The sequence below is a fragment of the Podarcis melisellensis genome (genome assembly GCF_964234715.1).
Source record: "Podarcis melisellensis genome assembly, chromosome: 9".
NCBI lineage: Eukaryota > Metazoa > Chordata > Lepidosauria > Squamata > Lacertidae > Podarcis > Podarcis melisellensis.
In genome coordinates, this window is record NC_138541.1 from 24304575 (window position 1) to 24319265 (window position 14691).

General features: G+C 41.1%; 1 protein-coding gene across 8 annotated transcripts; it reads left to right on the plus strand.

The window, feature by feature from the left end:
- The first annotated feature begins 71 nt into the window (after positions 1-71).
- Positions 72-11221, plus strand: LRIT3 (leucine rich repeat, Ig-like and transmembrane domains 3). Of its 8 annotated transcripts, none has more exons than XM_081924974.1 (4): positions 72-540; positions 4544-5034; positions 8462-8767; positions 9571-11221. In XM_081924974.1, the coding sequence occupies exons 2-4, from the start codon at positions 4569-4571 to the stop codon at positions 10647-10649; spliced, it is 1851 nt and encodes a 616-aa protein (XP_081781100.1). In that variant the 5' UTR covers positions 72-540; positions 4544-4568; the 3' UTR covers positions 10650-11221. The 8 variants fall into 8 exon arrangements, with proteins under 8 accessions (XP_081781100.1, XP_081781095.1, XP_081781096.1 ...); XM_081924969.1 differs by lacking the exon at positions 72-540 and adding an exon at positions 678-1217; XM_081924970.1 differs by lacking the exon at positions 72-540 and adding an exon at positions 1413-1979.
- Positions 11222-14691: the final 3470 nt, after the last annotated feature.

Here is a 14691-nt window from a genome sequence, read left to right on the forward strand (position 1 = left end):
GCAGCATTGTATTAGCAAAAGGACCCTTGTGGTTCATTGTACAAGCACAATATTTCATAGGCGTGTGCCCTTAGTATCTATAATAAAACATCAATAAAAATCAAGACTTCAGAGATTAGTGTTTTTGACTGGTTTATATCCTTTCCCACAATTATTAGTCAGTTTTGTACCTGTTAGGTTGAGGGAGGACGGGATGGTACATTTTCATCAAGAATATAAACCACATTACAGTAACAAGTATATTTTTAAACAGCCAATATTCCTGTTTCTTTTCTTAAAAGCAAAGAAATGTCACCAGGAAAACAGTAGTGAGCAATACACCTTCTCTTCCCAGTTCTCATATGTTTCAAAGTGATTTTTACTGAAACTATTCTCAAAGAAAGTAATTAGATCTGATAGCTAATCTGTGCTTTTTTAAAAAAGCAAATATGTGATTGTTTTTAATGAAGAGCAAAGGACAAACAGTTAAGTTTTTAATCAAAAGGAAGCCACTTTTCAAGATTATTGCACTCAGATTATTGGTACCATCTGCTACTAATTGTAAGTATATTTCATTAAATGATTATCAGTTCCTTTATGCTTCATGGGTCTCCATCTGTGTACAGCTAATTTTATTCAGCTGTTAATTTAAAATAATTGGTCTTTTACAATAGCACCCAGTCAAAAAGCATTTCTGTGCTTCCCAATTTGGTGTTTTATTTTTGCTGTGTAATATAGGTGTGCTTCACAGTTATTCAAAGCACAGAGCATTTTTTTAAAAATTAAAAGGTAGTGTTTTACTTGCAATGGCTGTCTAAACTGTGAATTACTCTGGTGACATTTCCCCACTTTAATTTCATTTGATATTTAAAGAGTCCCTCTTTAGGATGGTTGCAATTTAAAGGTAATATATTCCTCCTTTGACACAATAAGGAGCGAGCTGTTTCAACTGATCCTTTGCAGAATACATTTGAAGGTTAAGTAACTGCAGCTCTTGGTTAATCCAGGGTAATCTGTTCTTACTAAATGGATGCCTATGTTCACAGCCGTGGCACACAGAGGGAGTGCCTAGGAATAAAAGATTTTAGGTTTTGGGTATATCAATTGTCCTGGAAGGAAGTCATGTATCTGATTGCTGCTGTCTGCATTGTGATGAGCTTTTTGGAAGAAGTCGATAGTTTCTGCCCATCTCAGTGCACTTGCATCTATCATGGCAGAGGGGACGACACTGGAACAAGGTAGGCTTTTCTTTTCTGTTCTGTTCAAAAGAAAATGCTACTCAGTACAACCACAGGAAAGCAGCCGATGAAATTTCAAAAAAAATCCAATGCTACTAGTGATTGGTGTAAATGCTACAGTGGTTCAAGTGCTTAGCAAGTTATTTCTGCAGCAAATTAATATACCAGGGGAGAAATTAGAATTCCCACCCCCCCACCCCGCTTTGCACTCTTATAGTAAGCTACGTGCATAGGCAGGGGAGCTGGCCGCAAAGTCTGATCTAATTGGATTGCAGTAAAGGGGGCTGAAACTGCAGGGGGAAATGTCAATGCAAGCCTATACATGTCTACTCAGAAGTAACCGCCACTATACTCTTTGTGGCTTTACTGGTAAGTGAGCGAGTATAGAACTGTTTCCTTCATTGCTTGAGACAAATGCCCCTAGAATCTACATCCTTCTGCAATGCCAGTATTTTGAAAATAGTTTTAAAGAACATCTAGTCAGTGCACATCACTTTTTTACAGTTATTCATTCCGTAGGGAAGCCAGATTTGAAACAAAGAAGATACTGATACCCAGGTCCAGAATTCTATGAGAGCAATTGTGCCCACGAATTTTCAGCTTTGTTCCATTCCAAGCAGATAATTGGTGGAACAGAGAAGGATGGTGCACTGAGCCAAGAGAAGGTTCAGGGACTTGATTGTAGGCCACAAACTATTTGTGCAACCCAGCCTTCAGGATGGAGTGGATTCTGTGGCCCCACAGCAATCATTTGCAAATATGGTGGGGCAATCGATTGACAGAAGCCTGTTTCTTCGGTGGGCGGTGGGGTCCTCAGCAACACCACTGGAGTGAAGCTAAGGCCTGGAAACTTCAACACAATTTGTAATGATAGATTCAAAACATGTCTTTTATTCTCAATTTGGAAAAGAAAACAATGTTCATTTAGTTGTATTGTACCTTATTTGAGACAAAGGACATAAAAGCAATACAAACACCTGCAGTTTGTATTACACTGTTTGCTAAATTGTTGACTTCTTATTGGTTTTATCTTTTTTTCTAATCGTGAGTGGCTTTGAGACATTGATTTGCTTAAAGTGACTAACAAATGTTAAGAACTGTTGGGAATAATGGATGGTGCAGCATAAGGTGAAACACAAATGAAAGTAAAAATCCAACTGTCTAGAATTTCTAAAATGAGATTTTTAATATGATAGGCTTAGCCTTTTTGGACCCTGCCTCAGCAGCTTCATGGAATTCACGAGAGGATGGTTATTTTCAGCACATGCAAATATCATTTAGTTTATTTTTTTGATATATTTTAGTTTTCTAAAGCCAGATATAATGGTTAGCTAGAAAAGGGGTTTGGTTTTAGGATTTATGCAGTTCTTTTTTTCTTGCACAAATATGTTGCTGTCTTATACCAATTTACAGTGGGAGTAGATACGCTTTGGACTGCACTGCCTTATCTTCCCAAATGCCATTGAGTGGGGGAAGGGAACAAAATGTCAGCTCAATTAGATGAAGTGGTTTTGAAAATCCTTCCTTCAGAAAATAAATTCAGAAGCATTCCAGACACTTTTTGAGTCTAGATATGTTATAAATTGTGCTTGAAGGTTCTTTGGCTCTGGTGCTCCACATTTAAGGTTTCGTTTTCACCATTTGTTCTTACATAATCCTATTGTGAACTCATTAGTCTTTCTCTGGTTGGAGATTCATGGAATTAGGGGTCAGTTAGAAAAGGGGTTTGTCTTTAGGAATTGTGCAGTTCTTCTTCTCTTGCACAAATATGCTGCAATCTTATGGCAGCTTAATAAGAATAGTTAAATCATGTATGCTGTCAGTCATCTGGCATTGTCCGTGCCCATGTTCCTTCTTGAATCATGCTTAGCCTCTGCTTCTGGCCTCTGGTAGGTGATACCACAAACGGCAGATGAGACTGTTAGGCACGAGGTGCTGGGCCTTGTTGAAATCCTGAGTAATATGCTTATGGCCCTAGTAGTAGAGGCTATAACTTGGTTTTCAAAACCAGTTTATTTTGGATGTCTTTCTCTTAAAGGACACATAGCACGTCTGATTACATTTTATCATCATCATTATTATGAAGTGTATCATGCTGTTTTCCTGTGTGGTGTTTTAGGCTGCTTTGAATGATCAAATTTTTATTGAAATGTGATGTTAGGTTTTATTGTTGTTTTAAATGTAAGCTGCCTTGTGAGGGCTTTTACCCTGAAAGGTGGCCTAGGGACAGATAGAAAATAAAAAATGAGGGGCTAAATCAGTTCCTAGACGGTACTATTGTACTATTGTACTGTCAGATGGCAGGTGAGGGGAGCACATGGTTAAGCAGAGGAGTGTCATCTGCCGTCCTCTCAGTTCTGACTTTTCTTACACCTGAGGAGAGTAGCTGATGCTCAAGTAAATCTGCCTGAAACATCAAGCCAGGTGAGTGTCTGAGACTGTTGTGCCCTCTCAATTTGGAGGAAGTGTGTCATGGGCACTTTGTATGTGTACCTCAGAAGGAGCGCAACACCCGCTGAAGGCAATTGGTTTGGTGTGAGACCACTGGGGACGAAGAGTGGTTGCCGTCATCTGTTTTCAGTCTCTGATTCCTGTCATCCCCAGCCAGTGTTGTTCAGCACCTTGTGGACTTCCTCTGGTGTAGGCTACATCCTCCTCTGCTCACTTAACATCAACCTGCAATGAAAGAGTAGACTTGACATGAGGGTTTGAAGGGTTATTACAGGCTTCCTCAACCTCGGCCCTCCAGATGTTTTTGGCCTACAACTCCCATGATCCCTAGCTAGCAGGACCCAGTGGTCAGGGATGATGGGGATTGTAGTCTCAAAACATCTGGAGGGCCGAGGTTGAGGAAGCCTGGGTTATCATGACCCCCTTTATACTGTGCTATTGACTGGGTTAGGCAGCAATCCAAACCCTTGGCTAGCAGCAATGGGGCTTAACTGAGTGGTGTAACCACTGTCACATTCCAGGGCAGAAGATAGGTGAGGAAGAGGAGAATGCCTGTCTGCAACACAGGTTGGCAAAGCAAAAAGGCCCATCTTGGGCCCATTGCCATCATGTGACTGTGCTACGGCCCTATCAACACTATACATTTCAAGTAGTATCATGCCACTTTAAACACCCATGGCTTCCCTCAAATAATCCTGCGAACCGCAGTTTGTTAGGAGTACCCTGTTGCCCTCAAAGAGCTATAATTCCCAGAGTTCCATGGGATTGTTTGTTAAACTACTATGGGACTTGTAGCTGTGAGGGAAATAGGGTTCCTTGAAAACTTCATTGAAAACAATTCATTATTGCCTCTCTTTCTTTTTGTTTGACCTTAGGTCTGTGCTGTGCAATGATCCTGATATGTTTGAGATACCTGTAAATGTTCCAGTGGATACAGTGAAACTCCGGATAGAAAAGACTGTCATACGAAAGATCCCGACTGAAGCCTTCTACTACCTGGTGGATCTCAAATACCTGTGGCTTACCTACAACTCTATAGCAAACATTGACACGAGCAGCTTCTATAATTTAAAACTATTGCATGAATTGCGCCTGGATGGGAATTTGCTGTCGAGTTTCCCTTGGGAATCTTTGGCTGAGATGCCTAACCTCCGAACACTTGACTTACACAACAACCTAATGACCAGCATTCCTGCTGAGGCCGGCAAATATCTGAGGAATCTCACGTACCTGGACATATCTAGCAACAAATTAACCTCTCTGCCATCAGACATCTTGGATATCTTGCTTCCTTTTTCTGAAACAGGATTGCCCAGAAACACAGAACCCAGGAATGCAGAATCCATAATACAGAGGGTCATATTAGGTAAGCTGGCAAATATCGTGAAATTCCTTCTTTGAACTGTGCCAGCTGGCCTGAATCTTGAATGAGTCCCTGGGCCATTGAAAAATAGTTTTGGCCATACATTTCTTGCACTGCTGTTTCCCTAAATTTTAGTTTGGCATTTTAGTATGAAAGGAATGTGAGAACAGCAAGATCTGGAATTTGGTTAGAATAGTTTGATCAGTGCTGTCTATTGTGTTGATTGGAGCACCCACAATTCCTATGGTCTGCTTTGCTGACTAGCAGGAAGCACTGCCACTGCTTGTGTGCCTTGTGAGCTTTTGATGTGCTGACCAGAACCCCCTGCAGATGTGCATTACTGTGACATGTTTGCTTTAAGCGTCTTAAAGGAACTGACCTGACAAAAGTTCCATTCACGATCCGGTGGGGGCGGGGCATACACCAAGTCATTGGCTTTGGTATTATAACCACACATGTGGGTTCTGCAAAAATATGTAGCAGTGTCATGTGATTCTGCTCAGGATACCCTTTTCCAGAACATTCCATTCAATTCCTAACCCCAGTTTTCTGTTTTCTTCAAGAGGCAGTCAGTATTCCATGTCCATTGAGCTCCTCACAGAGCAGCTTTGGAGTGGGCTCCCTACTTTTCCACCCCTCTAAAGATTGTACTTTTGCACATGTGTTCTACAAATATGCATATTAATATGGGGGCAACTCTTGAGGTTTCACAAAGCCTGCTGTTACATCTCTCCTGTGCAGTGATGGGCTGTTCAAGTAGCACATACAAATATGTGCCAGGTCAAATATGCACCATTGTCCACATTCAGAGAATGAGTTTGCTAACTTTATATGTTATATAGCAGTGTTTCCTAATCCTTCAAGAATTGCATACTCCTGCTGAATACCCCTTCTAGGACAGATATAATTTGGGGGTAGTATTAATAATATGATTTAACTACAAGAAAATAAAATAAAAATATTCTGCTGTGCACTCTTTAAGACCCTTTCATGTATCCCCAGGGATGCATTCACTACGCTTTGGGAAACACGGTTTTTGGGGTTGTCCAAATTCCAAAGTTATCCTTGCGGTGTTACTTTGCTAGACAACTTAGGTAGTACAAATCGCTGTTCAGCAGAGGGTGCTGTTCCTTTTATAGTTGGAACTGAGCACCAGTTTCTGAATGTCCCACTTTGAAGGTTATGCTGTACATATGACTTTTTAAATCACTTCTCATTTCTCCTGCGGATTGATTCTTCTCTTGCACTATCTTCTCATAAATCGTTGCTGCTGATCTTGTTTCAATATCAGGTGCCCCCTCACAAATTATCTTGTTTTGCATGCAGAATTGGCAGTGCCAAAAGCCAACAAAACAGAAGTCCTGCATCTCCAATTCTAAAATAAAACTCAGTATTGGAAATTCTGGGAGCCATTTAAGGTTCCTTGCGCTGTTTCTGCACAAGGGAGCTGGTGCACAACTGCCCTGAATTAGGGATTCATTTATTGAATCAGCTGCAATAGAGATTCATGCTTAGAATGTTGATTTTGTCTCTCATTTCCCCAATCTTTCTCCTGTTCGGTAGCGCCTATTCCTTCTGAATTTCTCTGCTGGGCCCTTTAGCAATGTTCAGATCTGCATGGGTTGTTTTTCTTCTTCCTCTTCTTCTTCTTCTTCTTCTTCTTCTTCTTCTTCTTCTTCTTCTTCTTCATCATCACACTTTCCTCCAGGCTCGTCGAATAACTTACAAAAAAATCATTCAGTTGAAAATCTAACTATAACATACATCAAAATCATCCTCCTATTAGTTGTGCATAATACTATATTCTTTTGTCCCTACTCATTTATCCATTTTTTCCCTCCCTCCCTCTCCTTTAACCCCTCCCCCCCAAATTGTTCTCTTTTCAAATCTTTAACCATGTGCACAGATTATTCATTCTAATTTGGATGCTTGGGTTGGTTGCACAGGTTTAAATATACCGTAATTTCTGGTGCCTTCTACTCTAACGATAGCATCAAGGTTTGGAACTAAGTGAACATAGGAAGCTGCCTTCTATTGAGTCAGACCATTGGTCCATCTCACTCAGTATTGTCTACACTGACTGGCAGCAGCTCTCCAGGATGTCAGGCGAGGTTCTCTCCTGAGATGACATGGATTGAACTGGAGACCACCTGCATGCAAAGAAGAAGCTTTAGCACTTAGCTATTACACTTCCTAAAGGGCTTGTAAGGACAAACTTAAGAGTTTGCAATTCCAGTTGTCACTACTGACAGATTCATCTGAGTGTGAGGGAAAAGGGGAGCAGGCAGCAAAATGAGGCACACGGATTGGTGGGGGCATTAGTGAGACGTTAGTGAGATGTACCTGGACTCCTCCTTTTTTCGTTGGAGTGTAATGTGGTTCAAATTTTGGAGTGGGCTAAAAGGAGAAAGTACAATGGGAAGATATTTCAAAATATTTCAAGCAGTTGGCCCATTGCTACCTGTCCTCTTTGCTTCCATGACTTCCACCTTGACAGAAACATTTCAGGGTGTGGAGAAGGGAGAGGGAGGGAGGGCGATGCCCTCATCTTATAGGGCTGGGAGAGATGACTGATCCTAGAGAGTCACTGGCAGTCATTGCAGACAGCACTGAACTAGATGGATCAAAGGCCTGGCTTGGTGTAACTTAAGCTTTCCCCCCTATGTTTTCAGACATAACTTCAGCTGCTTAAAGAATGAGAAGCAGGATGAGGCTAAAACAACAGCACAAGATAGATGGCACTGTAGGCTTATTGCTAAGACATTGCCTCTAGTGTCTAGTGGAGGCTGCTCTGTTAGGGCAAATGGGGCACCACCCACCAACCTGAGCCTTGAGTCCTCAAAGCCCACTTTCCTACTGACAACCACTCCAGGGCCTGGCACTGCCTGTTGGCTTCCTCCTCCCGAGTCTCAGAGTTGACCCTGTAGAAACTCAGGAGGGAGGAGAATGGGGACAAGGCTAGAATTAGTTTGCTCTGGCTTTCATTGTCTCTACCTACTGTTGGGCTCCCTGCCCTTTGTCCCAGCAGTGCAATGGTCTGACTCAGTATAAGGCAGCTTCCTATGCTCCTATCCCTGCCAAGAACTTGCCTACGTAACTGATGCCTGCAGAAAGCAGGCTTCACCTCTTCTGCCCATCAGCTTCCTGCATGGGCTGTGTAAGCAAGTTGCCTGCAGAAGCTGGCGGTTGGTATTTTCTTCATGCTTGTGGATCTCTGGAAGGCATTCAGTTGGCCACTATAGAAAACCAGACCCTCTGCCACTGAGCTATGGCCTTTCCCTGTCATTTCTTATAAAATATTGTGTTTCTTTCAAGCTAGCTTTTATCTGAAATGAGAAAAAGAAAGGCCTAGCTGTGTTTTAAGCCAGCAATATGTACACTGAGTTGCATTGCTAGCAAGACTATGAGCATACTGTTCTTCTGTTTTCAGGCTTGCAAGACAACCCATGGTATTGTGACTGTCGGATTTCCAAGCTAATTGAATTTTCCAAAATTGTGGATACTGCCATTTTGCTTCTGGACCCTTTTGTGGCCTGCAGTGGACCTGAGAGCCTGGCTGGGATTTTGTTCCAAAGAGCAGAGCTGGAACAGTGCTTGAAACCATCCGTCATGACCTCGGCCACAAAGATCACCTCGCCCCTGGGAAGCAACGTCCTACTGCGCTGTGATGCAACTGGCTATCCCACCCCACAACTCACCTGGGTTAGGTCAGACAATGTGCCAGTGAACTATACAGGTATTGAATCTCAAGCAAAAGGGGGTCTAGAGGTTATTTTACCTTGAGTTGACAGTGACCTGTGAGATCACTCAGAACCAAAATAGGGGTGTAGTTATCAAGAGTGGTGGGCTGAAATTCAAATGCCCACTCAGCCATGAAGCTCACTAGGTAGTCTTGGCCAGCCACTATAGCCGTCTTCATGCATTACTCATGTGTAGAGAGGAAGTGTGGTGAAATGGATGGCAGGGATATGAATGATGCTTCTCTTGCTGCCCTCTCCTTCCTTATGTTGAACACCACCCCAGTCTCCAAGCGGTGTGAAATTCCAGAGGTTCCGGGCACTTACCCAGGGTCTGTGTTTCCTTTTAGAAATGTATTAGATATTTTGTATTGGATGCTGCTGGTCTGAGAGGCAGAACAAGAAATCAGTTTTCATAGATCATTGTATGTAGGGCTGACTTGGATCCTGGGCCATTCAACCAGTTTCACATCCCTGAAACAGATTTACAGCCCACCCTTGCATATATTTGTGTAGAATTAAGTCCTACAGAGTCCAGTGGATTTTGGATTAAAATACGATATACTGCAGGAGAAATGTTTCTTCTAAGATGGTGTCTGATTAATCAGACTTAAAGGTTTTTAATGGGTTGACCTTAATCAACTTATTGATCTTAATCAGTGAAATGTTGTAGCCCTATGAAAAAGGTTCCTTTGCATTTGAAACGTATGTTGTAACACCACAAAAAGCACACTAAGGTAGTATGAATGCTGCTGCTTCGTGTTCAGGTTATCATACTCACCTGCATTGAATTGTTTTCCAGTTATTCAAGAAAGTCCCGGTGAAGGTGTAAGATGGTCCATCATCAGCTTGACCGGCATTTCCTACAAGGATGCAGGTGACTACAGATGCAAGGCCAAAAATTTGGCTGGAATGTCAGAAGCTGCTGTTACAGTCACTGTTGTTGGCGTTGTCACCACAACTGTTTCTCCACAAAAGTACGGGAAAAAGACTGGAGCAGACCAGCAAAACACCACCCAGGAAGAGGTCAAACAAGAATCCTTGAATGCAACCACCGCTTCTCCTTCAACATTGCCTACAAGCACTTCTTCTCCTACAACAGTGGCTACCAGTGAAAGGCCTACAACTGTCAGAAGCAGCGACAAAAAACCAGCCAAGTCAATGCCAGATGGAAGAAAGAACTCCAAATCAAATACAAACGGAGGCAAGAAACAACCAGGTGATGTTAGCAAGAAGGATGATGGGACATCCCTCAGCGCAGCAGCAGGAGCTGAAAAAAACAGTGCAGTAAAAAACCTAAGAGTAATTCCTGAAACTGACGAAAGAGTGACCTTAACATGGAAAACTGCCAATGTCACAAGCAACTCTTCTTTGACTGTGTTGTACTCAAAGTATGGGGAGAAAGACATGCTGCCCCTGAGCACTGACCCCTCGAAAAACAAAGTCACCATAGATGGTTTGGAACCCAGCACACAATATATGGCCTGTGTTGTTCCCAAAGGGACCCCACCTACAAAGGACCAATGCATCATTTTCTCCACTGATGGAATTACCGTGGAAGATGATTATCAGATTCCCATTTTGCTGGTAGCTGGTGGGGTGGCCTGTGCCGTTGTCTTACCGTTGATATTTTTCTTACTGTATAAAGTCTTAATGCTTCACAGGAAACCAAAACCTGTCAGGGAAGATGACCTTGAAAAAGAGACTTACGTCAAATTTGAAACCCTTTCCCTCAAACCACGTTCCGTGGTGGCAGGTGGGGAGCTTTGGGCTCGGCGGAACACCGATGAGTCAGAAAGACTACTGCTGTGTTCTAGGTCAAGTATGGATTCTCAGATGACCTTCAAAAGTGAAGGCTCAAGGTCAGAGTACCTCTGCTGACTCTGGGTGTTCTGCGGACCATCTGAAGATCCCTACTGGGGAATAGGGGAGTGACTGCAGCCTTGTTTCAGATGCTGGATCAGTGCCAGTTATAAAATGTGAGGATTAAGGACAGCAGCATTGAATAGAAATCAGAATCGTCTTTGGTGGGACATATAGGGGTGGAATGCCTCTTTGAAAAGTGACATTTTTGAACTTTTGTATTATTTTTGAAGCATTCTGCCTATTTATATTCTGTCTTTTTATCAATTTGCTCTTGTTCAAATGAAATATTTTGTGTAAAACATGTACCACCAGCCTGTCCATTGCTATCTATGTTTCTTGTTTTTATATAAACTAACTTTAGATTAATAGGTATTTAAAAATACATTTTTCATGTGCAGTTAAAATGTTAGATATCTATGCTTGGACATTTGACAGATACAAGGGCCACAATCCAGCACAACTCATTGAAATAAGTGTGGATTTGTTGGTTTAATTCTACTTTTTGAATTGTGGGCGAGATGTCTGGTGATAAAAACGTGGTTTGTGTTGTAGAACACAGTTGAACATTAAATAATGCCTTGTTTTGATATGCTGTTTGATATGCAGGTTGGATCCAGACTAAGTGACCTACTTAGGTCCCATTCATTTCAAGGGAATGTAAGGATAACTAACTTACTGTGGATCCAACCCACTTAGTCAAAATTCATGGCTTTTTTTTCCTTGTGAGAAATTATGCATCAGCTGTATATGATGGATACATTTAGGAGAAGTTTTATCTGCATTCTGAATTTAAGGAAAGGATGAATATATAGAATTTTGTAAGACACAAGTGTTATGTTATACAGAAGTGCATAATAGCCTCCCCAAAATAGGGCTCTCCAGATGTTTCGTACTACAACTCTCATTTCTGCCTGCCTGCCTGCCTGCCTGCCTGCCAACACATTCATGTTGGTTGGAGGTGATGAGAGTTGATGTTCCAAACATCTGGAGGGACTTGGTTGTGGCAGCTAGCGTAGAAGATAGCTACAGTAATATATTCCTAATTTACACTGTAATCCAGGTTAGACATAAATGCTAAAGATATAAGAGGAAATCAAGGTAAATTTGATCAAACAAATTTTGATCCAGATGTCTAAAGGTACATAGCAGAGCATGTTTGTTTTGCTTGTTTATTTAAGGGGTTTCTCTTTCCCTTCTGGAAGAAATCTTCCACAGAGCAGCTTGCTATTTTTTAAAATACAAATCCATTCCATAAAACCTTTTAAAACACAGCCAGTAATGATAAACCAACATTAAAACCACCAGTGGAAAAAAATCATTCAGCAATACCATAGTTAACTACCCTCTCTCATGCCTCACCCCAGTCAGAACTGTTTGAGAAAAGAGATGGGGAATTGGTTTCTGGTTGCAGAGCCACTGCTGAGAAGGCCCTGTTAAGTGTGCTAACCAGTTTAAAGCCTTTACTGACAGGCACTGATAGGCAAGACTAGCTCTCCCTCATTGCTTTTCCTCAGCACCTGCAATTCAGCTGTGGACTGTGGACTATGGAAGGTCCATTTCAGCTGTCATGACTTATAGCAGTTGGCCGACCATTATTACTCCATGATTTTTGTTTAATTCTGTTTAATAATAATAATAATTAATAAATATAGGTTTTCAAGGCCAGGGATATCCTTGGCAATGCAAAACATTTCCCCTTCTCTTTCTAATGTTCAGATATCAGTGCCACTCCAGATTTATGTTAAGCAACATTATCTGCATAAGATAATAAGGCTGAGGGAAACTCTAGGGTTGGCAGAAGTACAAACATCTTTAGAAACTCCTATTGGGGATGACAGAAAAATAGCTCAATGAAGACAGAGCATGTTCAGTTTCCATATCAACTAGTTTCCCCTGAATACATACTTTACAGACTTTGGGACCCAATTTTATCAGTAGCATAGCTTGGTATGTTGTTGAAGGCTTATCCACATGTCTGTAGTTAAAGACCTTTAGAACTGTTAACTTGAAAGTGGTGTTGTACTGCTTACAATTGCTGCAACTAAAACCTTGTTGAAAGGGTCCACTTCCAGGAACTCCAGGATATTCTAGAAGTGTTGGTTGCAGCACTGATCAAGGAAAATCAGCGTTGAAGAAGTTGGTTAACAAATCATCCTGACTTTGGGCATGGTTTCCAAAGAGGTTCTCCTTCCCTGGGATCTAATTTTAGGTGGGAGGAAAAAGGTTTTCTAATAAAACTGTAGCTTCATAAGGACAGATCAATTTGGAGGTGCATTGAGAATATATCTATCTGATCAAGTAAAAATAATAATAGATATTATTTAAAAAACAAAGTTGCATCAAATGAATAAACAGAAAGCAAAATATCTCAGAAATAAGATACACTCCCCATAAATGTTGTCTGTAATATTTTCAGGTAAGTTTTTTTTTTTTAATCTGTTTTGTCAATTCAAATCAAGCATTGACTGCAAATGGAAAAGGCATTCAAAGACTTCATAGTTGAGTTTGATGGAATGATATATCATCCTGTTTCTTTTCATATACTGACCTCAAAGCATCTCACTTATTTTCCACAGGTGCAACTGAATCTGGCCTAATTTGGAACAAAACTATCTCACTTCCTGATTAGAAATAAAGCCATTATTTAAATATATGTTTTACTTACAATTGCTTTTTAATTATGCCCAGCATTGAGTTACCTCATTTATGCCAAGTTTCACCCTTTTTCACTTGAACTTTTTGTAGTAAAGGTACTGTTCACAATGAGCTAATGTTAGGAGAATGTGGGTCTCAAACTGTCTTGAAATAAACAAGACTTGGCCATTGCTAGTGCACTATATCTTCTACTGGATTTGTTTGCTTTGCAAGGTGAAACACTTCCTCCACAGTGCATTTTATACCTCACTTTCTCAACACAGTTGTGGAGAATCATCTGTCACATCCACACATGCATTTAATGCACAGTTAATACATATTGCTTCACCCAGAGAATCCTGGGAATTGCTGTTTCCCTCTCACAGCTACAATTCCCAGAACTTTTAACAAACTACAGTTCACAGGATTCTTTAATGGTGCGTGCACGGGGGGGGGGGGGGGGGAGCCATGACTGTTAAAGCAGTATAAATCCCCTAAATGTTTGGTGCGGAAGTGAGTTAGAAGGAACTACTGGGTAGGAATTGGTGGATATGTCAATTTCAGTTTCGGACTGTCAGTTTTTCCAATCTTACGTTGTCCACACACCAGTTTGCATTTTTTCACACCAGTTTGCATTTTTAATTTTTTTTTAATACCCCCCCCCCACAATAAATAATCCCCCCACAAAAAATCCTCTTGAAAATTCACCTGCATTTTAGTGGAAATTTCCCTTAATATACACATTTTTGTATGCCAATTTGCCTGATATTTTTGGAAGGAATTTTCCCCTCATTTAATGCAGTTTTTTATAGTACGTCCAATAATATATGCATTTTAATGCACACTTTACCCTAGTATATGCATTTTCGTACAAACTACTTGGGTAGAGAATTGCCTTGCAAAAGGCAAAGAAGTGCAAATTTCATTTGATGACTGCTTTGGTTTGTGTATTACTGTATTTTTCGCTCTATAAGACGCACCAGACCACAAGACGCACCTAGTTTTTGGAGGAGGAAAACAAGAAAAAAAAATATTCTGAATCTCAGAAGTCAGAACAACAAGAGGGATCGCTTCGCAGCGAAAGCAGCAATGCCTCTTGCTGTTCTGGCTTCTGGGATAGCTGCGCAGCCTGCATTTGCTCCATAAGATGCACACACATTTCCCTTTACTTTTTAGGAGGGAAAAATTGAGTCTTATAGAGCAAATAATACGGTATTTCAGAAAGTGCAAATGAGGTAATTTCACTTTTAAATGTGAACTGAATAAAATCTCCTCCTCTGCCCCATCCCTGTCTCCAAGGTTCCTTCAGGAAATCTGCTGCTACTCCATCCCTGTTAGGTAGACAACCCAGAGCTCTGCTTAAAAGGCTCTAACAAAGGACAACTCATTACCTTTCCAAGGCAATCTGTTTCCTGTCGAAGGT

Coding starts and splice junctions, on each gene's coding strand:
- LRIT3 (XM_081924969.1), top strand. CDS start 1,006: ATGGATGCCTATGTTCACAGCCGTGGCACACAGAGGGAGTGCCTAGGA. Junction 1,218..4,543: donor GGGGACGACACTGGAACAAG/GTAGGCTTTTCT, acceptor GTTTGACCTTAG/GTCTGTGCTGTGCAATGATC. Junction 8,768..9,570: donor TGTGCCAGTGAACTATACAG/GTATTGAATCTC, acceptor ATTGTTTTCCAG/TTATTCAAGAAAGTCCCGGT.